This window comes from Lepeophtheirus salmonis, chromosome 13 (assembly GCF_016086655.4).
Source record: "Lepeophtheirus salmonis chromosome 13, UVic_Lsal_1.4, whole genome shotgun sequence".
In the NCBI taxonomy this organism is placed as follows: domain Eukaryota; kingdom Metazoa; phylum Arthropoda; class Copepoda; order Siphonostomatoida; family Caligidae; genus Lepeophtheirus; species Lepeophtheirus salmonis.
This window is the reverse complement of record NC_052143.2, coordinates 39,307,748-39,335,707: the sequence shown is the minus strand read 5'-3', so window position 1 is coordinate 39,335,707 and position 27,960 is coordinate 39,307,748. Positions and strand designations below refer to the sequence as shown.

The window sequence follows — 27,960 nt, the reverse complement described above, 5'->3', positions numbered from 1 at the left end:
GAACGGTAAAATTCAAATACTTCATTAACTAAATCAAATCATCCATGCTTTGGCTTAGTAGATGACAACATCCCTCGCTCGTTCTGCAATTTATTTGTCTGCAATACAGCTAAAATACTGCATCATAACTCTAATGCTCATTGTTGCAGCGAATATTGTCAGTATCTGAGCCTGATCGGTATTAGTTGAATGCTGATATTTCTCCATGAGTCCTTCAATCACTTTAGGCATCCAATTTTCCTGACATAATTTAATACTTGGAGTATCTATCACACTAGGGCCAGGAATCAAGGCTAGTCTCTTTTTCACAGATGCATTTACTCTGTTGTCAAGCTTTAGTAACAAAGGAAATAGTCACAACAGAGGCTCTGAGGCTTCTCGAAGATAGTTTCTATAATATTTTTTCATGTGTATGTTTGTGGGATCTACACAATATTTTTGAATATCTTTTTTTTTTTTGTCAGACATATTAACTAACGATGCAAATAAGTAATTTAATAAGATTATACTCTAACAATTTTTTAACTTTATATTCATTTCTATAATACTGTCCCTTAATTATTGCCAATTTTCAAAGAAGTGGAAGTCCATAGGCAATGAACAAAAAATCCAAATAGATATATAAATAATACTCTATTATTTTCAACCAAAGTGTTCCAAAAAATTATAAAATGCACAACACACATCCAACTATGTCATGAATAAACAAGATAGAAGAAGGAAAAACCAGTCAAACGCGTGTATACGTTACAAGTCGGAAAAGTGTAGATATGTTACAAAATGCGGATTTACAGAGAGGGAAAATCTTGCAAGAGGTTTGAGCGGTAGACTAAAAGTTTTTTGAGGATCTCCAGAAAAATGCTGGATGTTTATTAGTTAAATTGGGAAAATCAATTTGACAGTGATTATATTTAATGTAAGTAAATTCTAAATCATCCAGTTTAATTTTTTTTTTCAATCTGTTGCTTTGTTTATTTGCACCATTCAATGGAAAATGAATCATCCCAAGATAGCTTTCATAATTACAAATAATGTGTAATGGATCAAATAAAAAATACAATGGACTTTAAAACATTTATTTATATAGTATTTTGTAAGGTTTTCAGAAACCTTTTAATACGAGGTACATCAATTTTATACGCGACATAAGCATCTTCAATCTTTATTACTGCACAATATGAACGTACTTTGACTTAATTTTCTATCTCTCTTTCTTTTTTTTTTTATTGAATAACTATCATAAATTATATGGAGAGCATGGGAAGATATTCATATACTTGAATTTCATATTATACAATTCAATTCCAGGTATTCAAAAATATTACCTTTTGCACAATACTGTACTCTGTAATTAATGAAAATTTTATTCAATTCCATTCATGTTTAAGAAAGTTGTGTTGTTTTATTCAAATATCATATTTTATTAGATCACATATTTTGGTGTGGGTTATAAAATAAATACTACGAAAAAAAATGTGTGATATTTCGATGATAAATTGATCACAACTTTCTTGATATTGAAGCTAGAAACATGATTTTGGTATCAAAATGTATTTTTTACCATAATCTATTAGATAAAGGGGGGTTTAAAATGAAACAATCTAATATATATATATTTTTTTTGTAACATACCTATTAAATGTATTGCAAAACTTGTAAAAATGAATATATTTATATCATTTTTTCTTAGTAAATAAGACGGAATTTACTATTATGGGGATTATAACCTTTCCGGTTATAAGCCTGAATGAAGATGATCTCATTGAGATCTCACTCTAACGTTTAGCATATACATAGGATATGAGTACGTTAAAGTTCTTATAAAAAATTGTCGAAATAAGTTATATAGGTTGGGAGGGCGCCATTTTTCATATTTTGTAATAATGTTTTCAAAGTATTTTTTACACATAAACAATTTTTTTATTAAATATGATTTGAAGCTTGTACTCTTAGAAGTATTTTAATAAAATCGGCTTATTCTAACTAGAGTTATGCAGAGATTGAAGGGAGCCAAATTTTGAGGGGCTCCCAAAACGGACTCTCGCGCCTCACCTATCTAACATTTTACTCATGTTGTTGTTTTGATGGGATAGACATACTGACTATAAATTTTCAAAATCGGATATGGGGACGGCAGAAGGGTATCTACACTTAGCATGGAATGCCCCAGATGTTGTTAAAAAAATATTTTCAAAAACATTCTGGTGGCCACAAAAGCAATAAATGTCATTCTCATGTTTCTCGAGATAAAAAAATCATGAACACACCATGGTAATTCAAGTGGGATTTTTTTTTTTTATCTTCTAGTTTTATTTGAAATAAATTTCTGATGATTCATTCAATATGTTGTAGTCACTGTATTTATTTAATGAATTAGACATCATTGAATATAACAAATGTGCACTACAGAGGCGTCCGCAGGGAGAGGGTGAAGCGGATGTACACTCCACAAAAAAAAGGAATTTTTGCTTTTTACTAGAAAATTTAATATTTGAATTTTTTTTTCAAAATATTTAATAGGAATTTGAAATTTTTTTTCCAAAAAAATTTAATATTTAAAATTTAATTTAATTTTTACAATTTTTTTCCAAAAAATTTAATTTTCTCTGAATAGCTATAGATTTTTGAAATTTTTTTTTAAGCAACAAAAAAAATTTCGAATTTTTTTTCCAAAAAACGAATATTTGAAATTTGTGTGAACATTTATAGATTTTTGAAAAAAAAATTACAAAAATTTTAATTTTTGAAATTTATAGCTTTGGATTTTGAATTTTTGTGAACATTTGTGGATTTTTGAAAAAAAAATTAATTTTTTTTTGCTTTGGATTTTGAATTTTTATTTCGAAAGAACTTAATATTTGATTATTTTTTTGGTAATAGCTGTGGATTTTAGAAAAAAAATTCTGTCCAGAGAACTATAAAAAAAAGTGGGTGGAAGGAGCCTTATGTGAGTGGAGAAACGACTTTTGACAACAGCAATAAAAGAAACCCATCTCCCATTTTTTGCAAGACTCTTTTAAAAAAGCTTGGAATTAGCCTTTTGAACTCTCTTTTTTGATACTTTTGGCCCTTACAATCCTGATCCCAACCACTTCGACTACAACTTTTTGGTGCATGTCGAGGAGAAAGCCTATAGTGCCCTAAAATACACTGCCAGCTAACATAGAGGGATACATCCGCGCCAGACCTTCTGCCCCTGGAAGTCATTATTGCTGCTAAAAGCGACTACATTTACGATTAAAAAAGCTGATACACACAAATATTTATAGTATGAATTTTGTTAAAATTCATTTGTTAATTAAATAATTATATCTTGTTGAAGTTAAAAATTAAAAGTGTTCATATTTTAATGAACCTGTGTACATATATTTTTTAAATATATAAAAACAAGAGAAGAAATTTATTTATAAGGCTATCTCCTTTTTTTCATAAAAAAAAATGATTCCATAAAATTAAATATTATTATATAAAAACAATGATAAAATGTTCATAACATTAGTTAAATTAATTTGTTTTATTTCTAAAAAAAAAAATGTATTCTAAAAAAACATTTTATTTTCTTAAAAAAAAAGTGAATCAAATACCAAAGAAGAAAAGGGTTCCACTCAAGCTATCAAGTTATATATTAATCAGAGGAATATACCCAGTGATGATAATCGGTGGCATTATTGGTGGTTTATTAAAAAACGAAAATGAACATAGAAACCCTGACAATTTGAAGAATGTTTTAGAGGAGACGAGTTTAGCTGTCATGACGTTCATTATATCAGCTAGAAGCAGCCGATATGAGGAAGGAGAAGGAAATCAAACAAGGTCAAAGTCAATCATTATGCCGATGTCGATCTACAATTCTACTCAGAGTCCAACAAGGACTTGCGATTATAACTCAGCAACAACTCCTTAAAGGCCTCACTTTTAAATAAAAGTATATGTTGGACTATTTGCATCTAATAAATATTTTTTATAATAAAAACATGACAAATCGTCGACAAATGGCCTTTTTAACTTTATGTTATGTCATTGTAGTAAATATTATTAACATTAAATGAGGAAGGCGATTTATTTATTTTTCAATATTTGAAATTTCTAATATTTTTTTGTAAATAGCTATGGATTTTTGAATTTATTTCCAAATTATTTAAATATTTGAAATTTCATTTTTGAAAAAAAAAAAAAAAATAATATAAAAAATTTCATTTTTGAAAAAAAAAATATAATATATGAAATTTCCTTTTCGAAAAAAAAAAATAATATATGAAATTACAAAAAAAAAAATGTGAACATTTTTTTTTTTTTTTTCGGAAAATTTGATATTCAAATATTTATATTTTTTTAACAATTTTTCGTGAATATCTATGGCTTTTTGGATTTTTTTCCCCAAATAAATATACAAATATAATCCTGCAGACCCCCCTGACTCGGGTACGTGTATAGGTTAACTAGCTTCCTGTACTAGATCTTTTACAGATCTTAAAAAGCTTATAATAGTGCTTAATGCTTAGTCCTAATTACAAAAAAAGGATTTCTATATATATTGGTTAAGGCTTGGAGCTACATCTAAATAATTAATTGCATGGTTTGGTTATTCTAATGTTGTATGAACAATAAAGCATTATATTTTCGTAGTAATCTAATCTTAATGTTTTAGAGATGATTACATTGAGATATATATTATATTTACTACTCTAAATACCTCAAAGATGTCCGACTATTTATACTATTGTTAAGACAGTACTTTAGAATACATATATATATATATATAACTAACACATCCACGTATCAAATAATAATAAGAACAATAACACGAGGGGAGAAGAGAATAGAGTATACGTACACTACAGTATCCGTCAAATTTTGGTTTTGGATCTGAATTTGAAAGTTTGAGAACTCACCCGAAGTTAACTCAAATAATGAAAAGCCCGTTTTTTGTTAACTTTTTTCCAAATATTACATTTTATTTGAAAAAAATTCCAAAATATAGTTTCAAATATTCAATTTTGTGGAAAAACATTTCAAAAATCTACAAATATTCAGAGAGAATAAATTTTTTGAAATTGCAAACATTAAATTTTTGTTAAAAAAAATTTCAAAAATGCATAGCCATTCAAAATTAATTTTTTTGGAAAAGCATTTCAAAAATCCATATCTCAGAATATTAAATATTTTGGAAAAAAAAAATACAGAAATGAAATTTCAAATTTTTTCTAAAAAAATTTAAAAATCCATAGTAATTTACAGATAAATAAATTTTTGTAAAAAAAAATTCAAAAAGTATATATTTTTTTCTCTTCTGCTTAATTTGCCCGAATGGCCTATATTTTTAATAAAAGAAATATTAAAAATAATTACAAAATTCAAGTAAAAAGTAAACATTCTTTTATTTTTCAGGCCACCCTTGCAGACGCCCCTAAATTTGTATCTAATGATCCGAACCGACCCAGATCTGGGAGAATGTGGATAATAAAATAAAAAGTATTATTTTGATTCTCTTCCTACGGTTGCAACTGCACACATTACTTATTTATATACGAGTTACAACCTTCCCTTTCCGGTTACTAATCACCATTGTAAATTGTTTCAGGCAAAAAAAAAATGTTGTTAAAACAAGGGATGCACTTGGGTATGAGCGTTTCGTACAGACCAATGGTTTGTTCTAGGAAATGAACCACTGCGTCAATGACCCTGAATACTACATCATTAATTCCAAATGGAATTTTCCATTGTTGATCATTCCATGTTTGGAGTAAAAATAAATATTATAATCTTTAAATAAAAAGTACAAAATTGAGTGTATCTATTATGTATTATTTGTAGAGAGTAGCTAGCCAATAGGGTTTTATGGTTATAACACGAGTAGATTCCTCGAATATTCTAGAAATATTTACCTACACGCTTTGTCTTTAAAGACTTGGAAAGGATTTCTCTCCCTTTTTTTCGTACGTGAATATTAATATACTAATATATGTAGATATTTTATGTACAAATATATCATTTTTAAATGAATATAATTGTATATTAAATATTTCATAGGTAGTGGAATTGAATTAAAAACCTCAAAGAATTCCCAATAAATGATCAATGAAAGAGAGATAATAACGACTTCAAAGCCACGTGGAAAAAGTAGGAGGGAAATTGTTGCATCATGTTGAAATACATAATAATATGTATATTTGAGCGCTTTCATGAGAGTTGAAAGTTACTGTACTCTTCCGTTCAAGATACGAGACTGCGTCAAGCAATTTTTTTCATAACTATGAATGGGCATGCCCAAAGACTACTACTACTACACATATTACGCGATTGAAAATATTGGAGCGTGCCGTCTGCGGAATAAATATGTATTATGCCTGAGTACACGATATTTCTCTTTATTACTTTAGTAGTGAGTGGTGAATTGTGAATACTTAGCTGTAGTATGTTCTTAGAAGTAAAGACGATATGATTAGAATTTGATGGTGATGAAAATTATTTTTAATTATTTCTACATCATCTTCGTTGTTCTTGGTAGTTGTACCGCCTCACCCCAAAGTTCATCCTGCTCCTCAGCACATCAACTTAAAATCCATTCCTCAGAGATAAATTGTGGAGTCCGGCCACATGCTGTGGGACTAACCAACTTACCGGCTCTCAATGACAATAGAATATCTCGTGTTATACCCAGCTATGCTTTAACGGATCGATGTTCGGGAGCCTGCGATACTCTTGAATGTGTTCCCACAAAGATTGAAAACATAACAGTGCATGTGATGGCTGTAATGACAAGATATTCTCAAGGAGAATGGAATACAGTCTGCGTTTCCCTGCGGATAGAAAAACACTTAGACTGTAGCTGTTCTTGTCCGGATGACGAGGAACATCGGAGCTGTAATGCAGATCCGAATGTCTACTATGATGCATCATCTTGTAAATGTAAGTGTAATGATCGAATAGCACGGACAGAGTGTCTTAGGAGTGGGAAACTCTGGAATGAAAGAAACTGTGGTTGTATTTGTCCTCAAAGTTCCTGGAGGCCATGTGGAACGGGGTTTATCTTCGATTACAGAGAGACTTGTACTTGTGTAAGAGCCTATAATTTAGCTTCTGGAAATTCTGTAACACTGGCCGTACTCATTATGGGATTTATAACTTTAAGTATAGCTGGAAGTGCTTTTTATACTCTTAAGTTTTTGAGGCGACGGGCCTCTGAAAGGAGACGATTAAGTTTGCGTATAAGGCTGAGAGAAGCCTTTGGAAGCATTGAAACTCTAGACGAGAGTTGATAGCGTTTCTATGGTCATATTTTTAGGTCTAATTCATATATGTATGCTTAGTGCTAACATACATATATCAGTACAAATTTAAGTATTACTTGCTAGTGGAACCTTTAGTATTAATTAAATAATATTTTAGTTCATCTAATGTTGACTATGAAATGATATTATATGTTTAGAATCAATCTACACAATGAATAATTATATACCTATTTTATGTTTATTTATCATTGATATTTGATCAAAGTTGTCTTATATTTACTTATGTATACCTATTAAGCTGTTTTAAGAAGAACATTCCCTTATCTTAATCTCTCATATAATTAAAAAAATGCAAAAAGAAAGTATAACTGAAGGGTAAATTCTTACATCATTGAAATATTTCAGCAAGTGTCCAAAGTTGAACGGGGTTAAAATACTCAATTAAAGTGTTCATTTTTTACATCATTATGTTCATATTGTAACTTCTCCTTTTGACCTTTGTATTTAAATGGTATCAAATTTCAAAATATATCATCTTTATTATTTGTTTTTTTAATATCAATGAATTTCAATGGTTAATTGTAGATTTGGGTGTAGTAGGTCTGGAAATCGTGGACGGGTCTGAAACCATTATAGTTTTAACTAATTCGCTGTTAATTCTGTTCCTAAAAAAAAAAGACCGTTTTTAAGCGAAGCTTAGTAATGAAAACCGTGTGTATAATGGACAGGTTTTAAAGAAATTAACACGGTAACCCTAACAATTCGAAGAATGTTTCGGAGATCAGCTTCAAGCAGCTGTGACAAAGGGGGCAAGGAAATAAACAAAGACATGGGTAATAATTACTCAGATGTCGATCTTAAAAGTGTGCAAAAAAAGCTTACAATTACAACTAGGCATCAAATAAAAATTATAATCATACGAATGTTCAATAAGTTTTTGAATATAATTGAATCTTTTTTAGGCAAGGAAGTTCACTTATCATGAATAAAATAAAAGTAACAACTGCAAAAGATAAGAAAATTCACTCCTGAGGTTGCCAACTCTAGAAAAAATCAATCCTTTTTTAAACAGAAAATTTTGGTCTATGGCTTAAATTTCGGGCCAGGGTTTCAAACTATAAATATTGGTCCAGATGAATCTAGAAAAAATCAATTAAGCCCCGAACCACCTAGTCTCAACACTAGATAGAGTTTACTATAACCTACGATAAGTTATATCATTCATAGTGTGCAAATATTAATTTAAGAAACATAATTTTGGCTGCATGTCTACCTATATGAAAAGTGTTTCATGAGTATCTAAAAATTCATTATATACTGTTCTATTACTATGACCCTGACAACAATTTAATATCATGACTCACTATAGAGTTCTTGTGATTCTTGGAAACTATTTTCTGTAGATTTCTAAATACAGGTTCATTGGATTTTTTTTTTTTTTAAGAATCATGAATTGTAAAGAGTTGAACTTCTATATCTGAGTCGTTGTCCGTGAGGTGAACGACACTTTGCCTTTTTGGAAGAGCTTATTTTTGCCAAAAGTCATGAACCTCATTTTCTGGAGCGAAATTTGTGAATATGAAGATGGCTGTAAAGAATAATTTATTCATTTACCGTTTTTATTAGTCATATGTAATTCGAGTAGACATTAAAAACTTAATCATATTAAGTTAAATAATGTATGTTTACCTGCATTTCTATTTATAGAACACCAAATACCGGGCCACCCGTTATTACTTACCCATTTTAGCGCACAAAGTATTGAAGTCCATGACAGGATCCTCGGTGAATTGGTAAACAAGTTTATTAATTATTAATTGATACACAAGGATCAGTCAATGTATCCACCCTCGGAATTGATGGTGAGCTCTAGATGGTGACAGAAGCTGCAGTTGAAACTCTGGATGTACTTGGCGCTCATGGGGGCCCAGGTCTTGTCGAAGGTCTACATGGAGCGGGTGCTGTTGCAACATCTCCTATAGGCCTTGGACTCGACGTGCATCTAGATGGAATAGTCTAGGGGGTTAATGTCTAGGCCCTGTGGTGGAGAGAAGTCCTATGCCCTGAAGTACATGTTGCCTAGAGCCACTCATGGGTTTTACGGAGAAGTGCTGCGATCTCAGTCCGCTTCTTGTACTTTGAGCTCATGGTGGCGACTAAGACAATTTTTTTTCTGAGCAATAGACTACTAATTATGCGTTCAACTACACTGCTCAAATGAACATTGTAAAAAAATAACTCTTAACCTCACCAAATTTATATAATAGATATAAGTAAATAATAACGGTTGTCCCTGTATAAACCTTTTCACTCAAGTCACAAGTTTCATGATAAGTAATTTTATTCTTGAGCGCCTCGTTATCCTAATTGTGTCTTGCAAACTTTCCATAAAGAAGAAACGGGGGGAGGGAGGCCCAAAATCAGTTGTTAGCTAGTTAAGAATCCAAGGGGCAGACGAAAAATAAATAAAAACATTTTTTTGTAAGAAATCCACTTCTATTGACAAAAAAATAAAAATATTAAATTCAAAGCTATTCAAAAAAAAAAAAAAAAATATTAAATTCAAAGCTATTCGCAAAAATTATATTTTTTGGAGTTAGTTTTTTTTTCAAAATTACATTTAAAATTTTGATTAAAAAATTAAAAATACATGTGCCTAGCTTTTATTTAAGAGAGCTGCCCTCTTCACGTTGAGATCGGAAACTTTTTAGACCACACTCGAGGGTTGGTAGTATCCACTCTTTCCTTAGAGCCTTATAGTAGATGATTATTCATTTCGTCCAACTATAAAATTATTATTCAATCGTTGTTGAGAAATGCTTACTGCCTAACAAGAGCTTATTTGAATTCAACCAATCAACCCTGTTAGGAATAGTGATAGGGGGAGCACCAAAATCGACAGCTGACTCTAAAATACGTTGTATGTACTCTATATCAACAACGATAACGTCACATAAAAACATTATATCCTAGACAGCTGCTTTAGTGAACCTAGATATTGTATGTACGTAAATTTATCTATTTCGGAGTAACAAGATTTTTTTAATTATATAATTAAATTTAATTGTCCCATTAAAAAAAAATGTCCGAAAATAAATTTGATGACATAAAAGATTAATTTTCTGTTCACACGCATACATATACATATACAACATTTCAAAGTGTAATATCCATTCATTATTTATATATATATTATGTCTTCTTATATTTGAAAACATATAAATCAATCATTGCCGACTTTTAAATAATATTTTACAAAATATGAGACATTTTGTTAAGTCGTATCAAAGTTAAAGTCTACAAAAGAATTTATTTACTATATTAATTATACATAAAGGGTATTAATTCTTGTCCATAAATTATAACTAGACTAGTTTTGCACGGTGTTGCCCGGGACATCATGAAATTAACATTAATTATGAACTCTTTTGCTTCATATAAAACAAAAAATATAGACCGTAAAACTTTAATTTTAAGTTGCATCGGCATCCCTGAGCACCAAGACAACCTCCTACTATACCAAATTGCACACCGGCTCTCAAGTTGTACAGTTTTTGCCAAAAAACGGTTTAAACTTTACCACCGCCGTGTTTCTATGCACCAAGAAACCCCTGTAATATTCTATAATATACCCTAGCCCACGGTTGTGCAGGCGAACTGATAGGCCCAAGTCAAGTTAAATTTCTCTGCCGCCGCTTCCTTGAGCATCAAGAAATCCTCCCATACATCCATAAATATAACCCAGATCTCAGTTTGTACAGCTTAAGTACTGGGCCGAAATACAGTTTAAATTTTTCTGCCACAGTGTTTCTAAGCACCAATGAACCCTTCTAATATTTTATAATGCACCCCAGCCCACGGGTTATGGAGGGGAACTGCTGAGTCCAAGGCAAGGTAAGTTTTTTCGATGCCCCTTTCTGAGCATTAAGGAAACCTCCCAAGAACCCCTTCTGATATGCTAGAGTACACCCCCACCCACGGGTTGTGGGCTTCTGGTCCCTGAGGCAAATTCAATTCTAACACAGACACTTCCCTGAGGATCAAAGAACCCTTCTAATATCCAAAATACACCCTGCCCTTCAGGTTGTACTGGTGAAGTGCGAAAATATGGTATTTAAAGGCCACCAATAATGTTAAGATAATCTGGTTTGGCCGTGATTGAAGAACAAGCATTCACATTTAATATATAGATACTCTAATTGTAAAAATCTAAGGACAATTTTAGCCGTAATATAAATTATTTATATGGTAAATTTGTTCTGTGAAATTTAAGATTAAAATAATAATTTTCGTACTGATAGCGTAGTTCATGCCTATCATATATGAAATTATCTTTGTTAAACTATCCTGCCTTTAAATTTAAAAATAAATATTACATAATACGGGTACGCAACATTGAGTTTATCAATAATATTTAAACAGCAAAATATATGTGACTGCATGGGCAATCATTAATCAAATATCCTTTGATGCAATACTCAGTATCTCTGAAAGAAATTATCATTTCAAGAGATTATATAATTTATGGGATATGCTTGAACTTTGAAATCTTTTTTTCCTCTTCGAATTTTTGAGCGATAAAATGAAACTTAAATCCACTTTAAAAGTTAAACTTTTGAAATTCAGTAACATGAAGATTAAAATTTCTGAATCCCTTTACAAATAGATAATGCTGTTAAAAAAAGAGTCATTTGTAAACGTCCCTTCAAGACTGAAACTTTACATATATAACTTTTTCGTTAAAATACAACAAAAGGTCACCCTAAAAATTTGACATTTTGGTACACATGCTAAAATATAAATTTGGAAGAAGTTGAACTTTTTTGTGATCTTAAAAATGAATTTTATAAGCTTAAAATGTTATATAACTATTGGTTTAAGTATAAAAGGGCTTTAGTGACCAACACGACATTCGCACGTTTCTTCTTATTACCTTGAAAATGGATTTAAAAAATAATCATTTAATGGTGAAAAAGTAATTTTCAGGCTAGGGGGAAATTAATAGTCAATAAGAGTTGAGAACTACTAAGCCCCGAAAACACCTCAACATTATGGGTACAATATGGGGGTTGTAAGGGGCTCTGAGTAGTTTCTTCAAGCATCGGCGGTGGGTTGTGTCCTGTTTTAGGATCCAGCGGTACCTGAAAGCACCCCCAACCTTCGGGGTACTATTGGGGGTTGTGAAGGTCTCTTAGTAGGTACTTCAAATATCGGGGTATTTGCATCCTTTTTTGGTACCCGACGGTACTTGAAAACACCCAAACATTCGGGGTACAATAGGGGGGATTTTAATGGACTCTTAGTTGTTTCTTCAAGTATCGGCAGTATCCAAAAACCTCCTCAACATTCGGGGTAACAAATGACAATTCATAAATGCCCAGTTTCCCCATAAATTTATACGAAATTGTTGGTATACGAAATGTCCTTATACGAATTTGTTTTTGACCGAAGCAACCGTGCATCAGAATATATATAAAGGTATATTATCTAGTGGGATAGGATTTAATTATTTTCAATCTGGAATGACATTGGTTCAATATCACGGTGGAGGAAAACAAGACATCTTATTTCTGAACAGAGCAAGCTGAAACTGTTGGAAAGAGCAAAGAAAATTATAATCTTTTCTCAAGGGTAGCAAAAATTTGGTCAATGTTTTGCTCTTTTGAAATTTTAAAAATTTCAGCGTTGATGAGAGTGTGAAAAAGCAGAATATCCGCTAAGACACAGGCCTACGTGAGAGATAACATTCCGGACTTTTGTAAATTCAACATTTGGCTGCCCTCCTCTCCAGACCCAAACCCTTTGGGCTACTCTATCTAAGCCTGCCTGGAGGGGAGGATGTATGCCTCTCCTCACAGCAGTGTCTAATCTCTAGAGGATTCCATCAAGAAGGAGTGGACCAAGCTCGAGTCTGACTACGTAAAATAAGCTTGCAAATGACTTAGGACTCGTATTGAGGCAATTATTAGAGCTGAGGGCTTCTATCTGAATAAAAGTTGTGCCAAGTACAATTTTCAGATGATTTTGTTTTTTTTAATCCTTAGAAAATCTCACGTTTAAATTTTACTCTTCAAAAATTGAAAAAAATAAAATGTGTACCACTAGATAAGATCAACTTGTGTATTATCTTATTCATCCACTACTTCACTTTCATTCTCTCGGCCATTTTGGATCCTCTTTGGATTGTTTGCGTCAAGTAATCTCGTCAGAACTAACATTGTCGACGAAGATGGGTCTGGACAATGTAGCCGCCCTACTGTGAGATCGTCGGCGAAACTACCCTTAGTGAACTTGGGTAGCCCGTTTTCGTCGACATGGAGAATCTTACACCATCTCCCAAAGGCGGAGCAGTAATGGGTGTGCTTTGTGTTGGGGCTCGTCCGTCAGTGTGCTTTTAATCTCCAAGATTTATTATTCAAACATGTACCTACGCATGTAAATATACATTGTCTTTTTTAGCCACGACTTCTCTTTTATTCCCTTGGGCATTCTGGATCCTCTTTGAATAGTTTGTGTCAAGTAACTTCGTCATAAGCAAAAAAAAAAAAAAAATATATATATTTTGTATATTCCATGTATTTTACTAGTATTTATTGATTAGATGTAAGTAATCTAATGGACTGATTCATATTTAATTTCGGAACTTTTCCTGCCTCTTAATATTCATTACTTCTTAGTTAATTAGTTAATTAATTGACTTAATTATATTTAATTTATAAATATATTCTAGAAACCTTACATTGCATATTCCTAAAATAGTCTATAAGAAAATTAATGGTTGAACTGAAAAAAATCAATCATAATCAAACTACTTTTTGACTCTAAATCTTTTAAAGTTATAATAGAAGGTTTAATCTTTAGTTTTAGAAATAATACCTATAATTCAATTGAAAAAATATTAGTTTACAAATAATTTCTTCATTTTACTTGATTTTTGTATGATTAAACACATTTAGCACGAACCGTATTGACGATAACTTAATAAATGTTATCTTTCGAATGCTGGAATGTTTTGTATCAATTGTTATTACCTTTCATTTGTATCTATATAGTTATTTCATTTCAAAATATGGCTCTGAATCGAAATTATACTCTTAAAATTAAACATTTTATAAGGGATTTAAAGAGCAAACCTTCTGCAATTACAAATTTTAAAGATCATTTTCGTATTCTATGGCTATTTAGTTTGATAACTTTTCTACATAATAGAAAAAGTTGCCCGTACTTGGTCCAAAAAAGGAAGCTGTAACAGAAGGGAGCGTATTTCGTGTATACAGGGGTCGTCCGCAGGGATTGAGCTAGAGTGGTTGCAGCCTTCCCTGGCCCAAAAAAAATTAAAAAAATTTTACTTTTAACTAAATTTAACACAAAAATAGGGGTAATTTTTTTTTAAAGATTTATTTTCTTTAAAAAATTGATTGGGGGAAATTATGCAGCAGAGGAAAAAATTTAATATTTGAATTTTTTTTTTCCAAAAAATTGAATTTTCTAGAATAGCTATGGATTTTTGAATTTTTTTTTCGAAAAAATTAATATTTAAAATTTAATTTTTGATATTTTTTCTGAATAGCTATGGAATTTATAAATTTTTTGTGAGTAACTATGGATTTTCGATTTTTTTTTTCCGAAAATGTAATATTTGAAATCTTTTTCAAAAATTTTTAAGTTTTCAATTTTTTTTTCGAAAAATCAAAGCCTTCCCCCAAAAAAAAAAAAAAATAATAATAATCCTTTCAGACGCCCATACAATAATAAGAATTTGCACAATCTATGCATAAAATCAAGTATTTTATATATTCAAACACACTGTTCAATTTGTGAAGGATGTCAGACATTTTAGGATTAAATTCATACATCCTACATGTATATAGTTATTAAATCAGGCAAATCAAATAAGCAACCCCTAAAAGATCATAAATAATGTTAATTTGAACGAAGCAAACTTTTATTAGGAAATTACAAATGATGCGTCTTTAATAATAGGCGTAGTCAATATGAAACAATTATTTTTCAAATAGATGGCTTTAATAATATGAATTTCGTATTGCATAAGTACAATTAGTAATAAAACAAATTAGATTTAGTACTAAATAAACTTCTTGGCAGTTTTGTGATTGTTCGACTTAGTAGTGTTTGAGCGTGCGTCAAAGATTCACATTAGTATAGGTGAAAATCCAGTGTGGAATGGGCATGTTAAAAAAAAAAAAACGAAAATCAACGTGGTACCCCTGACAATTTGAAAAAAACTTTTGGAGGAGAGAAAGAATCATGCTCGTGGCGTTTCATTAGATCCGCTGTGACAAGAAAAGAAGGAGAAAAGGATATAAACAAGGACATTACCTGGAATAACTCCGATGTCGATCTCCAATTCTACTCTGAGTCAAACAAGGACTTATAATTAATCTCTGCAACAAATCATCAGGGTTACGCTCCGTCTTTTATGAGCACACACGAACGTTCAAACAGGCTTTGAGTATAATCTAATCTATTTAGGAAAGGATGCTCACTACTCAGAAATTAAATAATAATGACAACTGCTAAGGAAAATAAAATTCCTTCTTTATACCACCAATTACAAATTAACGGGCCAGCTAGAAAACACACCCGATTCACATGTATGGACATTAGCAAAGTGAAAATATGCAATATTTTACTGTTTTCCTTTGATAAATATCTAAAACACAATCCATGTGGCTGAAAATGTGAATAATGTTCATGGTTGTGAAATTGTAAAAGCCAATCACGCGCAACTAGGGGTTTGTCGATTCCCTTACGATAATTTTGATGTCAAAAATGCACCACGCTCCAGAAGGCCAGTTTTCGAAATGGTGAATAAAGTAATGGAAGTTATCGAGACTGACCTTGAAGAAAGCATTTTTTTGATTACCAAGGAGATTAACATTAATAGATGGAATAAATTTAAAATATACTCCCACATTAAAAATAAATTATACATACTTAGAATAAAATCTATTTAGCTAATAATATGGTAACTTTATTAGGAAAAGAGGTCATCTTGACACCTTATAGATATATTTTTAATCAAAATAAGCCTCGACTTTCAAAAAGAGAAGGAAAATTTTACGAATCACTAATGGCTGCCTTTACTCTATCCTGCAACTTTCTTTAAAAAAAGAAGCAGAAAAAAGAAGCAAAATCAATTGGTAGTTAGCCAAATATAATTCTCAACAATTCATTTAATAGTAGACTATTGTTCTTCGGTCACAGCTTAACATGAGCTACTTCGAGTACAACCAATTAACGTTTAGAACTCTGACAAGGAGCATTAGTAAAAAAATAAAAAAAATACTTGGTATATTTCTGGACGTCCGCAAGATTTTATTTTAAGGAAGGGCTAATTTTTAAATCTAAACGTTAAATTTTTTGGGTAGGTCCTAAATTTGACTTGGTGACAATGAGAAAAAAATCATTGATAGTTGGAGAGGGCTCTAGCTTCTCCAGCACAGCCCAATCATACCCCATTGCTGCTTTAGATTATTTGAATAATGTTGTTACAAAGTAAGAAAAAATGGGGTTTTTTTTTAATTTTCAAAATTATATATATATTTTTTTTTTTTTTGCATTTTTAAAATAATTGACACCAAGGATAGGCGAGAACGCTTACTTTAGAGATAGAAGTTAACACCATGACGACTTATTAAATAATGAAGAAAAGAAAAGGCAAGTAACAGCATTTATTTATTTTTAAACGTAGTTTTTTCGTTACAAACTACTCAACTATAGTAAAATTATTCTTTCTTCGATCAAAAATGACTTAAGTCGTACATCTTATTTGTTACTCGCTATATGGCTTTTAAGTCGAATCAATGAAACTTTTTCACAACAAACACGGAAATTTTTTGAAAAGAACAGATTCGATACAATAGTTAAATTGTATCAACTCACTAAATACTGAAATAGTATCTCATGGTTACTTCATGAAATGCCCTAATTTCCTTGATGGAACATCTTTTTAGATTGAAGGAATGAAGGGTTGATGTTATTATAAATACCCAAGACATGAAATAGTATCATGTTAACAAGGGCGTCCGTAGGGGGTGGGCTGAAGGGCCTGTAGCTCCCCTAAAAAAAGGAATATAAGTATAAGAAAATTTAAAATTAGAATTTTTTTCTCAAAAAATAGATATTTAAATTTTTTTTCCAAAAAATAAAATTTTCTGTAAATAGCTATAGATTTTGCAAATTTTTCTCCCAAAAAAAAATTAATTCTTTGAATTGTAATTTTTTAATTTTTTTTTCCTAAAAAAAATTAATTTTTGTGAAAATTTTGAAAAAAAAATTCCTGCAAATTTATTATTTAATTTTTCGTGTTTTTTTTTACAAAAAATATAAATTTTTGGATATTTTTCCTAAAATAATCCAAAAACCAACCCTCCCTTGTCGGAAAAATATAATTCTGCAGACGCGGAGGGTTAATTAAGATTAGAGTGCACCCATATTGAACCTTGTTACACACGTATTTTTAGTCTAGAAATCTATAAATATGTTAAGTTTTAAATATCTTTATTTCAACTGAGTAAAAGGATAATTCCTTTTCATGAAAAGGAAAAGGAAAATAAAGTTCTATGAATAATAATTAATATTATCCATAAAGTGAAACTTCTACAAATATTTCACGTGGAAAACCTTCAACTTTATGTGAGGGGAGTTACTTATGTGAAGATGAAGCAAAAGGGGTAGTAATTAGTAAGGTCCAATGAATTTGGAAACTTTGCCAATTCTCAAATTAAGGTATACATTCTTCTATTCTTATGCAATTATCAAAAAATGCCCTATTTAATAGTCCATATCTCCGTGACCATTTTTGTGGGAGTAACGATATACCTTTTTTTTTATCAGCCCCATTGAAAGGGTTATTTCAGTGGTAAATCGCTTGTGCAGCTCTGCAAAATCCTTTCCTGGGTCGAGTGTGCTTTGTGTAAAGATCAAATTGACTTTATTGACTTAGCCGCAGGAAATGAACAGATCAACAGGGAAATACTTTATTCATACAACTCTCCAAGAATAATCATTTTTACTCTCTGTATTTCATGAGCTCACTTACATGTAATTACTCAATACTGTGTTGTGTCCTCAAGAATGAAAATAAGAGTAAGAGAGAAAAAAAACACTTTGAGATGACTAATGAGTACTTTATTCTTTAGAGCGCTCACTAACAAAAACAAACAAAATGTATTTCAACATTCCAGCGTTTATACTCCGTTTAAATCCTAACATACACTGAAAATGCGCATGAATTATAAAGTACGAGTACATAAGAGACCAATAACAAAAACAAACAGACAGTGCTCTTGTTCCTACATGTCCAAATGACTCTAGGGAAAGAGGGGACACTCACAGCAAGGAAGGTAGGGCTTAGTAGTTCTCCATTCTGATTGGCTTAAAATTAGAAGCTGCTACATGTTCCTCCAGACACGCAGCCAGTGGGGGGTGGCAAGGTGAAGGAATTTGAATCTCCGCCGTAGTGAAAAAAGAAGAATAATGGCGACTACGTCACAAGGAACATAGTCAAAGATCAAAATCCAGTGTAGAACAGGCATGCCAAAAAACGAAAGTCAACATTGTAACCCTGACAATTTGAAAAATGTTTTGGAAGAGAGAAAGAATAATGTTCATGAAGTTTCATTAGATCCGGTATGATCAGCTGTGACAAGAAAAGAAGGAAAAAAGGATATAAACAAGGACATTACCTGGGATTAATCCGATGTCGATCCCCAATTCTACTCTGAGTCCAACAAGGACTTACAATTATAACTCCGCAACAAATCATCAGGGTTACGCTCCGTCTTTTATGAGCACACACGAACGTTCAAACAGGTTTTGAATATAATCTAATCTATTTAGGAAAGGATGATCACTCCTCAGGAATTAAATAATAATGACAACTGCTAAGGAAAAGAAAATTCCTTCTTTATACTTCCAATTACAAATTAACGGGCCAGCTAAAAAACATATCAGATTTACATAATTGAACCAGGGAAAACTGAAATAAATTTCATTTCAGTGTTCCCTGATTTGTTCGCGGCGTATTGAGGCTGTAATTGCTCACTAAGCAGGATATATTAAATAAAAAAATATAGACAAATATAGTGTTTAAACAAATCACAATTGGTTTTGAGTTGTCTTTCTTGATTCCATAAAATCAGATGTTTCGTAATTTATTCATGCAATGTCAAGTTTTGTGTTCCCACTCTTTATGCAGATTGCAGAGTCTACGAGTGATTTTCTCTGTAAAGGTCGTTCTTTAAATTTGTTATAATTCCAAGTTTGTTTGTTTTTATTGAAGAAAAAATTATTTTTCTATCAGATATGTATTTCAGGAGTTATTTATTTCTAAATACCCAAGTCCTACCTTGCACTTTGACTCAAATAGGTTATACATTTGATCTCAAAGCATGTAGACAATTATTGATGTGCGACTTCACAATATATATACAACAAAATATACTAGATATACATACAACTAAGCCAAGTTGGCCCATCTTTCGGTCGATGCCTAATAATTCTGAACAATGCTGTGTACTCCCACTGGAATATTTATATAAGTTACTAGCGGCAGTACCCGGCATTGCCCAGAGGTATTAGAAGTCGATGAACAGATCAACTTTACTTTATTCATAAAGATTATAATAGAAGATAACTCCCCAACAAATGGTCAGTGCTAGACTTCAATTTTCAGGAGCACACTCACACGTAGTTACTCAATACTTAAATGTTCTTTGGAGATGTAATCTCCTCCAGACTCATCCCTCAGACCACAGATCGACTTCCAGTCAATCCCTTCTCCAATAGTCCATAAGAGACAAAAACACAATCTACTCTTCCCTCTAAAGAAACTAAAAAAGAAAGATGACACAAGATGGTTGAAATAAAAAGTAAACAAAAACTAAGTAGGTATATGAATTATCTTCAGGATTCACGTAACCTCGATAAAAATATAGAATATAAATACTCTTTGTAGATAATTAGGGTTATGTAGTTTTGTTTTAAAGTAACTTTTATAATTTTTTAGATCATAATTATGATTCAGATACTATGAACTATTGTTTTGATTAATAGTTTAGATTTCTAGTTAAATCTAAGGAAAAATAAATGACCTTATCAGAAACGTTGACTTCTATTAAATTACATTAGATAAATCTGAGTCAAAAGCAAAGCATCAGTAAGCGCCGCTCAAAATTATTCAGCGGGAGCGCGCTCATTGTTTTAAATAACGAGCGAGAGTGGGAGCCCGCTCATTGTTTTGAATAACAAGTGGGAGCGCGCTCACCATTATAGAAGAGCGAAAAAATCGCTCGAATTTTCGCTCAATTATAAAAATTTGTATTAATTTTTCACTTTTCTGCATCTTATGAGATAACATCCAAGAAACGACGGTTAAAGTTATGTATCAAGAAAAGCTAGAATATTTTATGGAGTACTACGTATATTCTGTAATTCATGAAAATTTAATTTAATTCCATTCATGTTTAAGAAAGTTGTGTTGTTTTATTGAAATATTATATTTTATTAGATCACATGTTTTGGTGTGGGTTATAAAATAAATACTACGAAAAAAATGTACGATATTTTGATGATAAATTGATCATAACTTCCTTGATATTGAAGCTAAAGACATGATTTGGTATCAAAATGTATTTTTTACCATTATCTATTAGATAAAGGGGGTTTAAAACGAAACAATATCATTTGATCTTTAATTTTTTTTTTTGTAGCATACCTATTAAATGTACTACAAAAACTTGGGTAAAATCAATATATTTACCTTTTCCAGTCATAAGCCTGAATAAAGATGATGATCTCATTGAGATCCCACTCTAACGTTTAGCATACACATAGAATATGAGTACGTTAAAGTTCTTATGAAAAATTGGCGAAATAAATTTTAAAGCTTTGGAGGGGCGCCATTTTTCATATTTTAAAATAATAATGTTTTTAAAGTATTTTTTACACATAACCCACATTTTTTATGAAATATGAGTTTAAGCTCTTACTCTTAGAAGTATTTTAAAAGTTTAAAAGGGAAAAATTGAATGGTATTTTTTTTTTTTTGTAACATACCGGTAGTTGCATAAATACGCGGACTTATTTTTAAACGCTTATATCTCAAGGTTCCGTGACCGAAAATAAAAAATTTCAGCACAAGTAAATCGGTAAATCTTTTGGCTTTGTTTTTGTTTTTCTTACTCGCATCAAACAAAGTCGTTTACGATTAATGACGAGGCCAAACGTCATATGGATGCCACTCTCCTCCGCGCCGGTAGGTCTGTCAAGGAGATAATCAAGGACACTGGACTATCCAGGACTACTCTGTTCAAGGTCCAGAAGCTTTTCAAGGAGGGAAAAGATCTGAAGGAGGGTGTTCGGACCGGCAGACCACGGAAAATCAATGTGGATGAGGTGAAGGAGGCCTTCACAAAAACATTTGGCCACCTCAATCCCCTGATTTGAATCCCCTTGACTACAGTGTGTGGTGGTAAATTGAGAAGAAGGCCTGTGCTACCCGCCACCCGAATTTGGACTCATTGCAGGCCAGTGTCAATGAGCAATGGGCAGCCATGGAAGACCATTACATCATCAATGTAATCCACGGATGCTTGGAGGGTGTCGTAGTTACCAGAATAAATTCTCTATTATATAATTCTCAAAAAAATACGTCATACGAATTTTATTACACATTAATTATTTGCCATAAATAGTCTGCGTATTTATGCAACTACCGGTACATACTTAAAGAGTTTCAAGTTGAAATACGAGCGAAAAAATGAGCACCGCTCATTTTTCATTGAGCTGGAGTGGGAGCACGCTTATTGCTTTACAAAACGAGCGGGAGTGCGCTCACAAAATTAGTAACTGAGCGGGAGCGCGCCCAGGATTTATTGAGCGGACTAACGCTCTGGTCAAAAGACGTGATGTGATAACAATGAACTGTGCAAGAGAAGTTCAAAGTGCATATACAAATTTTAGACGAATCAGAATTTGAGATAAGAAAAAATATTCTTGATTGGCATACGTCTCATTATTTTCCTCTACTCTCATGATCCACCAACCTGTTAATTATCCAAATATCTCAAAAAATCAAGATTCTCCTTATCCTTATACTCCAATGATATACATACATTCCTTCCTTTGCTTAACTTTGCTAAGTGATTTCCTTACTATTAAGAGATTGGAATAATTGAATTTCAACTTTCATCTTACGCGTCTTACTCGTAAAGATAGAAAGAGGATAGAGGATACAAAATTCTTGACCTTACCTGAAAATTAGATGCTTTCTCAAAAAAGATGTCGGTAGTTAATTTTGCCTCAAGGATATTTCACCTTAATATATAAATAAATGAGGTTTAAACATCGTTATGTTTCATTTTTGGTTAAAATTAATGTTCCCTTTGAACTTTTTAATCAAAATACGTACTGCTTATTACTATAAAAGGCACTAAATGATTGTTTTCTGTGGGAAAAATGATGGAATCATGCCCCAAAATTTCTATGCATATACCAACAAAATCTCACAATATAATGAATTCGAACGGTTTACAAAATAGGTAAATAAATTAGTATAATATGTACAAGTCAAGGATTCGAAACGAAGAATTGCTAATTACTTCTCCATTAGTAATTATATTTAGAGATTTTTCCTTAGGGCAAAATGGCTTTAAGGTAAAATATCAACCACCCAAAAAAATACGTTCGGAGCCCTGCAGTAGTTAAGTTTGGGAATAACTGCTGTAAGGACTTTTTTTATCAGGGAATGAAAAACAATCGATTTTTTCGATTAGAATAAATGAGACTTTATACTAATAACTAACTTTTTGATTTGAATAGAAGGGAAAAAATGTTTTTTTATTATATAGATATACTTAAAAATAGAGCACTGATACAAAAATCCGAACTGAAAGAATCCCTATTAATGATCTCCTTCATTGTCTTTCTTTAGACTCTTGTACTAGTACAAGAAATGCCATATTGTATAGTATTATGCAGTTTTTCGAACCATAAATAATTAAATTAACCATGCTGTTAACATAAAATACATTTAGCCGAATTTGCATTTAAAAAAGTACCACTCTAGATCATTTTTATGTCTATACATAAGTTTCAACTTGTATTAGCAAAATATACAAGTTACAATTTATTTGTTTTAAAATACATTATTTAATTAAAGCCTTGGTCATTCAAATAACCATTGTTGTAATTAATTACTATTATTTCATTTTAATCTACCGAGTGCTCCATTAAAATCTAAACACTTTGAATTTTAACCTTCAACAAGGTATCATTTATTATTTAACAATATAATTTCAACAAAATGAATACACCAAATAGATGTGTGTCTAAGCTTTCTTTTAATCATTAATGTAGTCGACCTTAGAGGCAATGATGGCTTCCAGGCGGCAGCAGAAGGCCTGGCACTCTCTGCGAATTTAGTCCTCTGGCATGGCGTCCCAGTAATGGCTGACAATGGTTTTGAAGCCTCGGTGTTTGGATGGTGGACACTGCAGGCCGTTTCCTCGGCATGCTACCAAACGGGTGTAGTCGATGGGGGTAGCATCAGGGCTGGAAGGGGGCCAAAAGTGTAAAAAAAAGAGTTCAAAAGACTCATTAAAAACTTATTCAAAAGAGTCTTGCAATGGAGACGATGAATATATTTCATTGCTATTGACAAAAAGCGACCTTTTAACCCTCACAAGAATCTTTCCATCCACTTTTTTGATAGCTCTCATGGACTTGAGGGGATAAGCTGTTTTCTTTCACTCATCTAGGTCCAGTTTGGCTTTTTGACAGGGTCCTTCTTCCTCTCCAACATTTCTGACTTACTGAAGGCGTAGACGGTGTTTCTGGAGACACACAACTCCTCTGAATACGCGAATGGAAATTCGCCGATCACGTTCAAGTGCCATTTTCTCGTCTTGTAGGTAAGCTAGAGAGCTCAGGTTTGTTTTTATTTTGTAATTAATTGTTTATGCTTTAGTCTATCGAAATATGAATTAATTTCAATGACTCAACCTTAATTAATTATTGAATTAGTAAGTATTCAGATTTCAATGGACACCCCGGTATTAAAATTACATGACTATTATGTAATTATAAGTAGTATAATTAAGGAAATTTGATTAAACTTTATAATGTGGCACAGAATACTTATATACTTAGTCTTTTGTATTAAAAAATCAAAAATTACAGCATTAATTCATCGGCCATCCATGTTGGAATATTCAATTATTATACTATTCTCATTCAAAGTACTGTAAATCCTTCATTTAATATTATTGATCCCTTTTTTTGGTTGTAGCTTGTACAAGTAGCTGATACAAGTTACAATTTGAACAAAATTGCAACATATACATATATATATGAAGTATTCTGTCTTTCTGTTGATTATAGACCATACCTTTTTTCGCGTGAATAAAAGCGTGAGCAAAAATAAATGTATGGTCCATTTCTTTCCTTTTTTTTTTTTTTTTAAATAATTTTACATGTAGACCCATTTGTTATTTGCAAATAACATTTTTCTTTTTAAAGAAAAATCTAATAAATGTTATGCATATTTAATCTAATAAACTTTTTTTTATTTATTGTTTAGAAACGGTCAAACCTCTTTTAAAAAATTGTATACATATTTATTGAAGGACATTTTTGCGAAAATAAATCCTAGTTTATTTTTTAAATTGACCTTTTTTTATAAAATAATATATTTTTAATGCCTACATTTTCTATAAATATTATATACAAGATAGGGCAGCAAAATGTGTACTCGAGAGATTGATTCAGAAATACATCAATAATTTTATATTTTCAATAATAGGCAAACAAATAATGTTAACAAAACATGTAGACAAGGTTTTTTGCAAAACTTTTTTCACCCATGGTAAGATGGTGTACCTAAGCACCTTATAGTACGCCTCAATGCCGATTTTCTGTTTAGCATTGGAAAAGAACGGGGGCACCTTCCTTCCATCATAGGCTACAGTGTGGAGGACCATTGTTTTGGCCAAATATTTGGTGTGGTATACACCTTGCACCCTTTTCTTTTGTTACCGTAAGCCAGCGATTCTTCGGACGGTTGCGGAATTGATCAATTGTGAAAATCTTATTGTCCGAGAAAATTTTCAAAATTGACCCATTTGCTTTGATCCATGAGATGATTTCCTTGCACCTCTAGAGCCTCCTGGCTCTCATGGCCTCAGTCAAAAAATGGCATGGGGTCTTTACGAAAGAACCTAATCCCAAGTTCTGCTTTATAGCCCTCTTGATGGTCCTTGGAGCCCCAGAGAAGTTTTTGGCGAGGTAATTCATCGATTTAGTGAGATCGTCTGTTATATTCTTCTCCAAACTTAACAAGAACTTAGTATCCCTCTTTAAATTATGCCCTCCACTTTCTGGCGTCCTGGAGAGGTCTTCTCCATTTTTTTTTATCTTGGCCAACTTAAAAACCAAGCTTCTAGAACACTTAACAATGTTCGTAATCTTCATCACATCAACTCCAGGATTTAGGAGATCTGAGATTGCAATTCTTAGCTTTTGAAGAATTATATAACTTTATCTGGGAGCCCTGCAAGTTGATGACTTGCAAGAGGAAGGATGATTCTAGTGGGAGTTGAGTTTTGTTTATAGAAGAGGCTCTTCTTGGCGCTTTTGTTCAATACTAAATCATGGTAGATGGTTCTCTACGCTTGACTAGAAGGAACATGTGTTTTTTGAATAAACTTGAGAACCCATTAAGGGAATCTATAGAATGAGAATAAGTGATCGAATATGGAATTACTAGGTTATCGAACAAACAGTGTGATACCACAGGGAATAGCAAAAGGGTATTTGAGAAATCGAAGAAGAAAAAATTTTATAAACAGTGAAATATACCTAATCCCAGGAAGTTGTTCGATTGGGAAGAAGAAGAAAGATCCAGATTGAGGCTGAGTTTGGACTTTAAAAGAAGTTACTTGTAAGGACTTTATTTACATAATCATTATATATTTCATTACCAACAATATGTCCCAATCTTTTGTCACATCAAAACTATCTTTGGCCCAGGCCAAACGAATGGGAAGGCTGCATTATTGATCATTCCTCTCTTGTAGGGAGCCTCTGACCTAGACGGATTCCTTGGTAATCCGCGGGTCATTTTACAGATCTTTGCTTTGAGACAATTTAATTATTGGATTAGCGTTAAATGACCTAATGAATCTAATCAATTACCTGAATTACCGATAGTGAAACAGCCAAGAAAATTTACAGATTTTACCGTTTAGCGGATTAACAAAAGATTAGCGGGTGCCCACCTCTGTTAGTAAGTAAATTGATGATTTAATTATTGGTGATTCATATTTAATTATAAAGCTTTCAGCATGTAATCTTTCTGAAATATCGAGTGAACGCTTTGAATTTTAACCTTCAACAAGATATAATCAAAAATAAATTTTCAACAAAATTAATACTATGAATAGATGAGTGCCTGAGCTCTCTTAATCATTAGTGTAGCCGCCCTTGGCGACAATTATGGCTTCCAGGTGGTAGCGGAAGGTCTGGCACCCGCTGCAGATGTTGTCATCTGTCATTACGTCACAGTGCTGGCTATCAGTGGATTTGAGGGCCTCGGTGTTTGGATAAGGTCAGGACGGCCCCGTAACATGCACCCAAAAGGTGTAGTCGAGGAGGTTGGCATCAGAGCTATAGGAGGGCACTTGAGTTCAAAAGAGTCTAGTAACGGAAGAGATGGGGTTTTTCTTTCAAAAAAGGGCTTCCTCCATAGGGGCGTCCGCAGGCGGTACCCTGGAGGGTCTGTAACAACCCCCAAAAAAAAAAAAAAAAAAAAAACTTTTTCCTTTTTATCAGATTTTATAATTTATTAAAAATTTCATTTAATTTTTCCTTTAAAGGCTTATAACTAGTAATGTCCAAATAATGCATAAAAATGGAGCTAAATATGCAAATAAAAAACTTAAAAATGCAGGAAAAGGCCAAAAATACAAATAAATCTGATAAATAGGATGTATTCTAGTAAAAAAAAATTATTAAAATTTATCAATCAAGTAGCTCCTTGTTCCATTGAATTATCCATCAACCTATTCCTCTTGTTAGTGAAGAGATCTTTGAAAACACTGAAGGCTCTCTCATAGTCCACAGATGCTATGGGGACAAATTTGAAGCTTCCTATGGTGTTGGGATCCTCCTTCATGCCAGGCACATTCTCGCCAAATGGCACTGAGCGAATAAGACCCATCTTCCGAATTTTTTTATTTTTTTTTTCACTATCGTCTCTTTTTTTTCACTATACTCTCCAACTTGCTGCCTCTCCAGGTATGCACCATCCAAAGGTCCTTCAGGCTGTCCATAGTTTCATCAATGGAGATAAACAACAACTTATCCCTAAGTTTCTCCTTGATTTTGCTAACTATCTCCTTCCTTGTTTTCTCCATTGTCCTGGCCAGGGTGGTACGACTAGGTCTAGTCTCCTTAGAGTACTTTTCAAAGAAGTCTTTGAAATCCATGTTATTGTTCTTGGCAAGGGGGTATCAGGAGAGACCAAGGCCTTATGTAGGTCAGTATTGAAGACGCCATCCCTGTTATCGTTGGAGGTGATAACGCTGAACACCTTCTGTGTAGCTTTGTCTCCATCGTTGTTTAAATCTATATTCTTTTTGTGTCTAGCGCACAGTCCATGCTGTTCTCGGGCACATTTCATGTTGACTTTAGCACTAAAGTTGCA

The 27,960-nt window shown here is 32.1% G+C and overlaps 1 protein-coding gene across 1 annotated transcript; it reads left to right on the top strand.

The window, feature by feature from the left end:
- The first annotated feature begins 6,368 nt into the window (after positions 1 to 6,368).
- Positions 6,369 to 7,775, top strand: LOC121128187 (uncharacterized). Its single transcript, XM_040723764.2, has one exon. It carries the CDS (start codon positions 6,453 to 6,455, stop codon positions 7,257 to 7,259), a length of 807 nt encoding a protein of 268 aa, XP_040579698.1. The 5' UTR covers positions 6,369 to 6,452; the 3' UTR covers positions 7,260 to 7,775.
- Positions 7,776 to 27,960: the final 20,185 nt, after the last annotated feature.

What these genes read in the sequence shown, in the direction of transcription:
- LOC121128187 (XM_040723764.2), top strand. Translation starts at nt 6,453, where the DNA reads ATGGTGATGAAAATTATTTTTAATTATTTCTACATCATCTTCGTTGTT.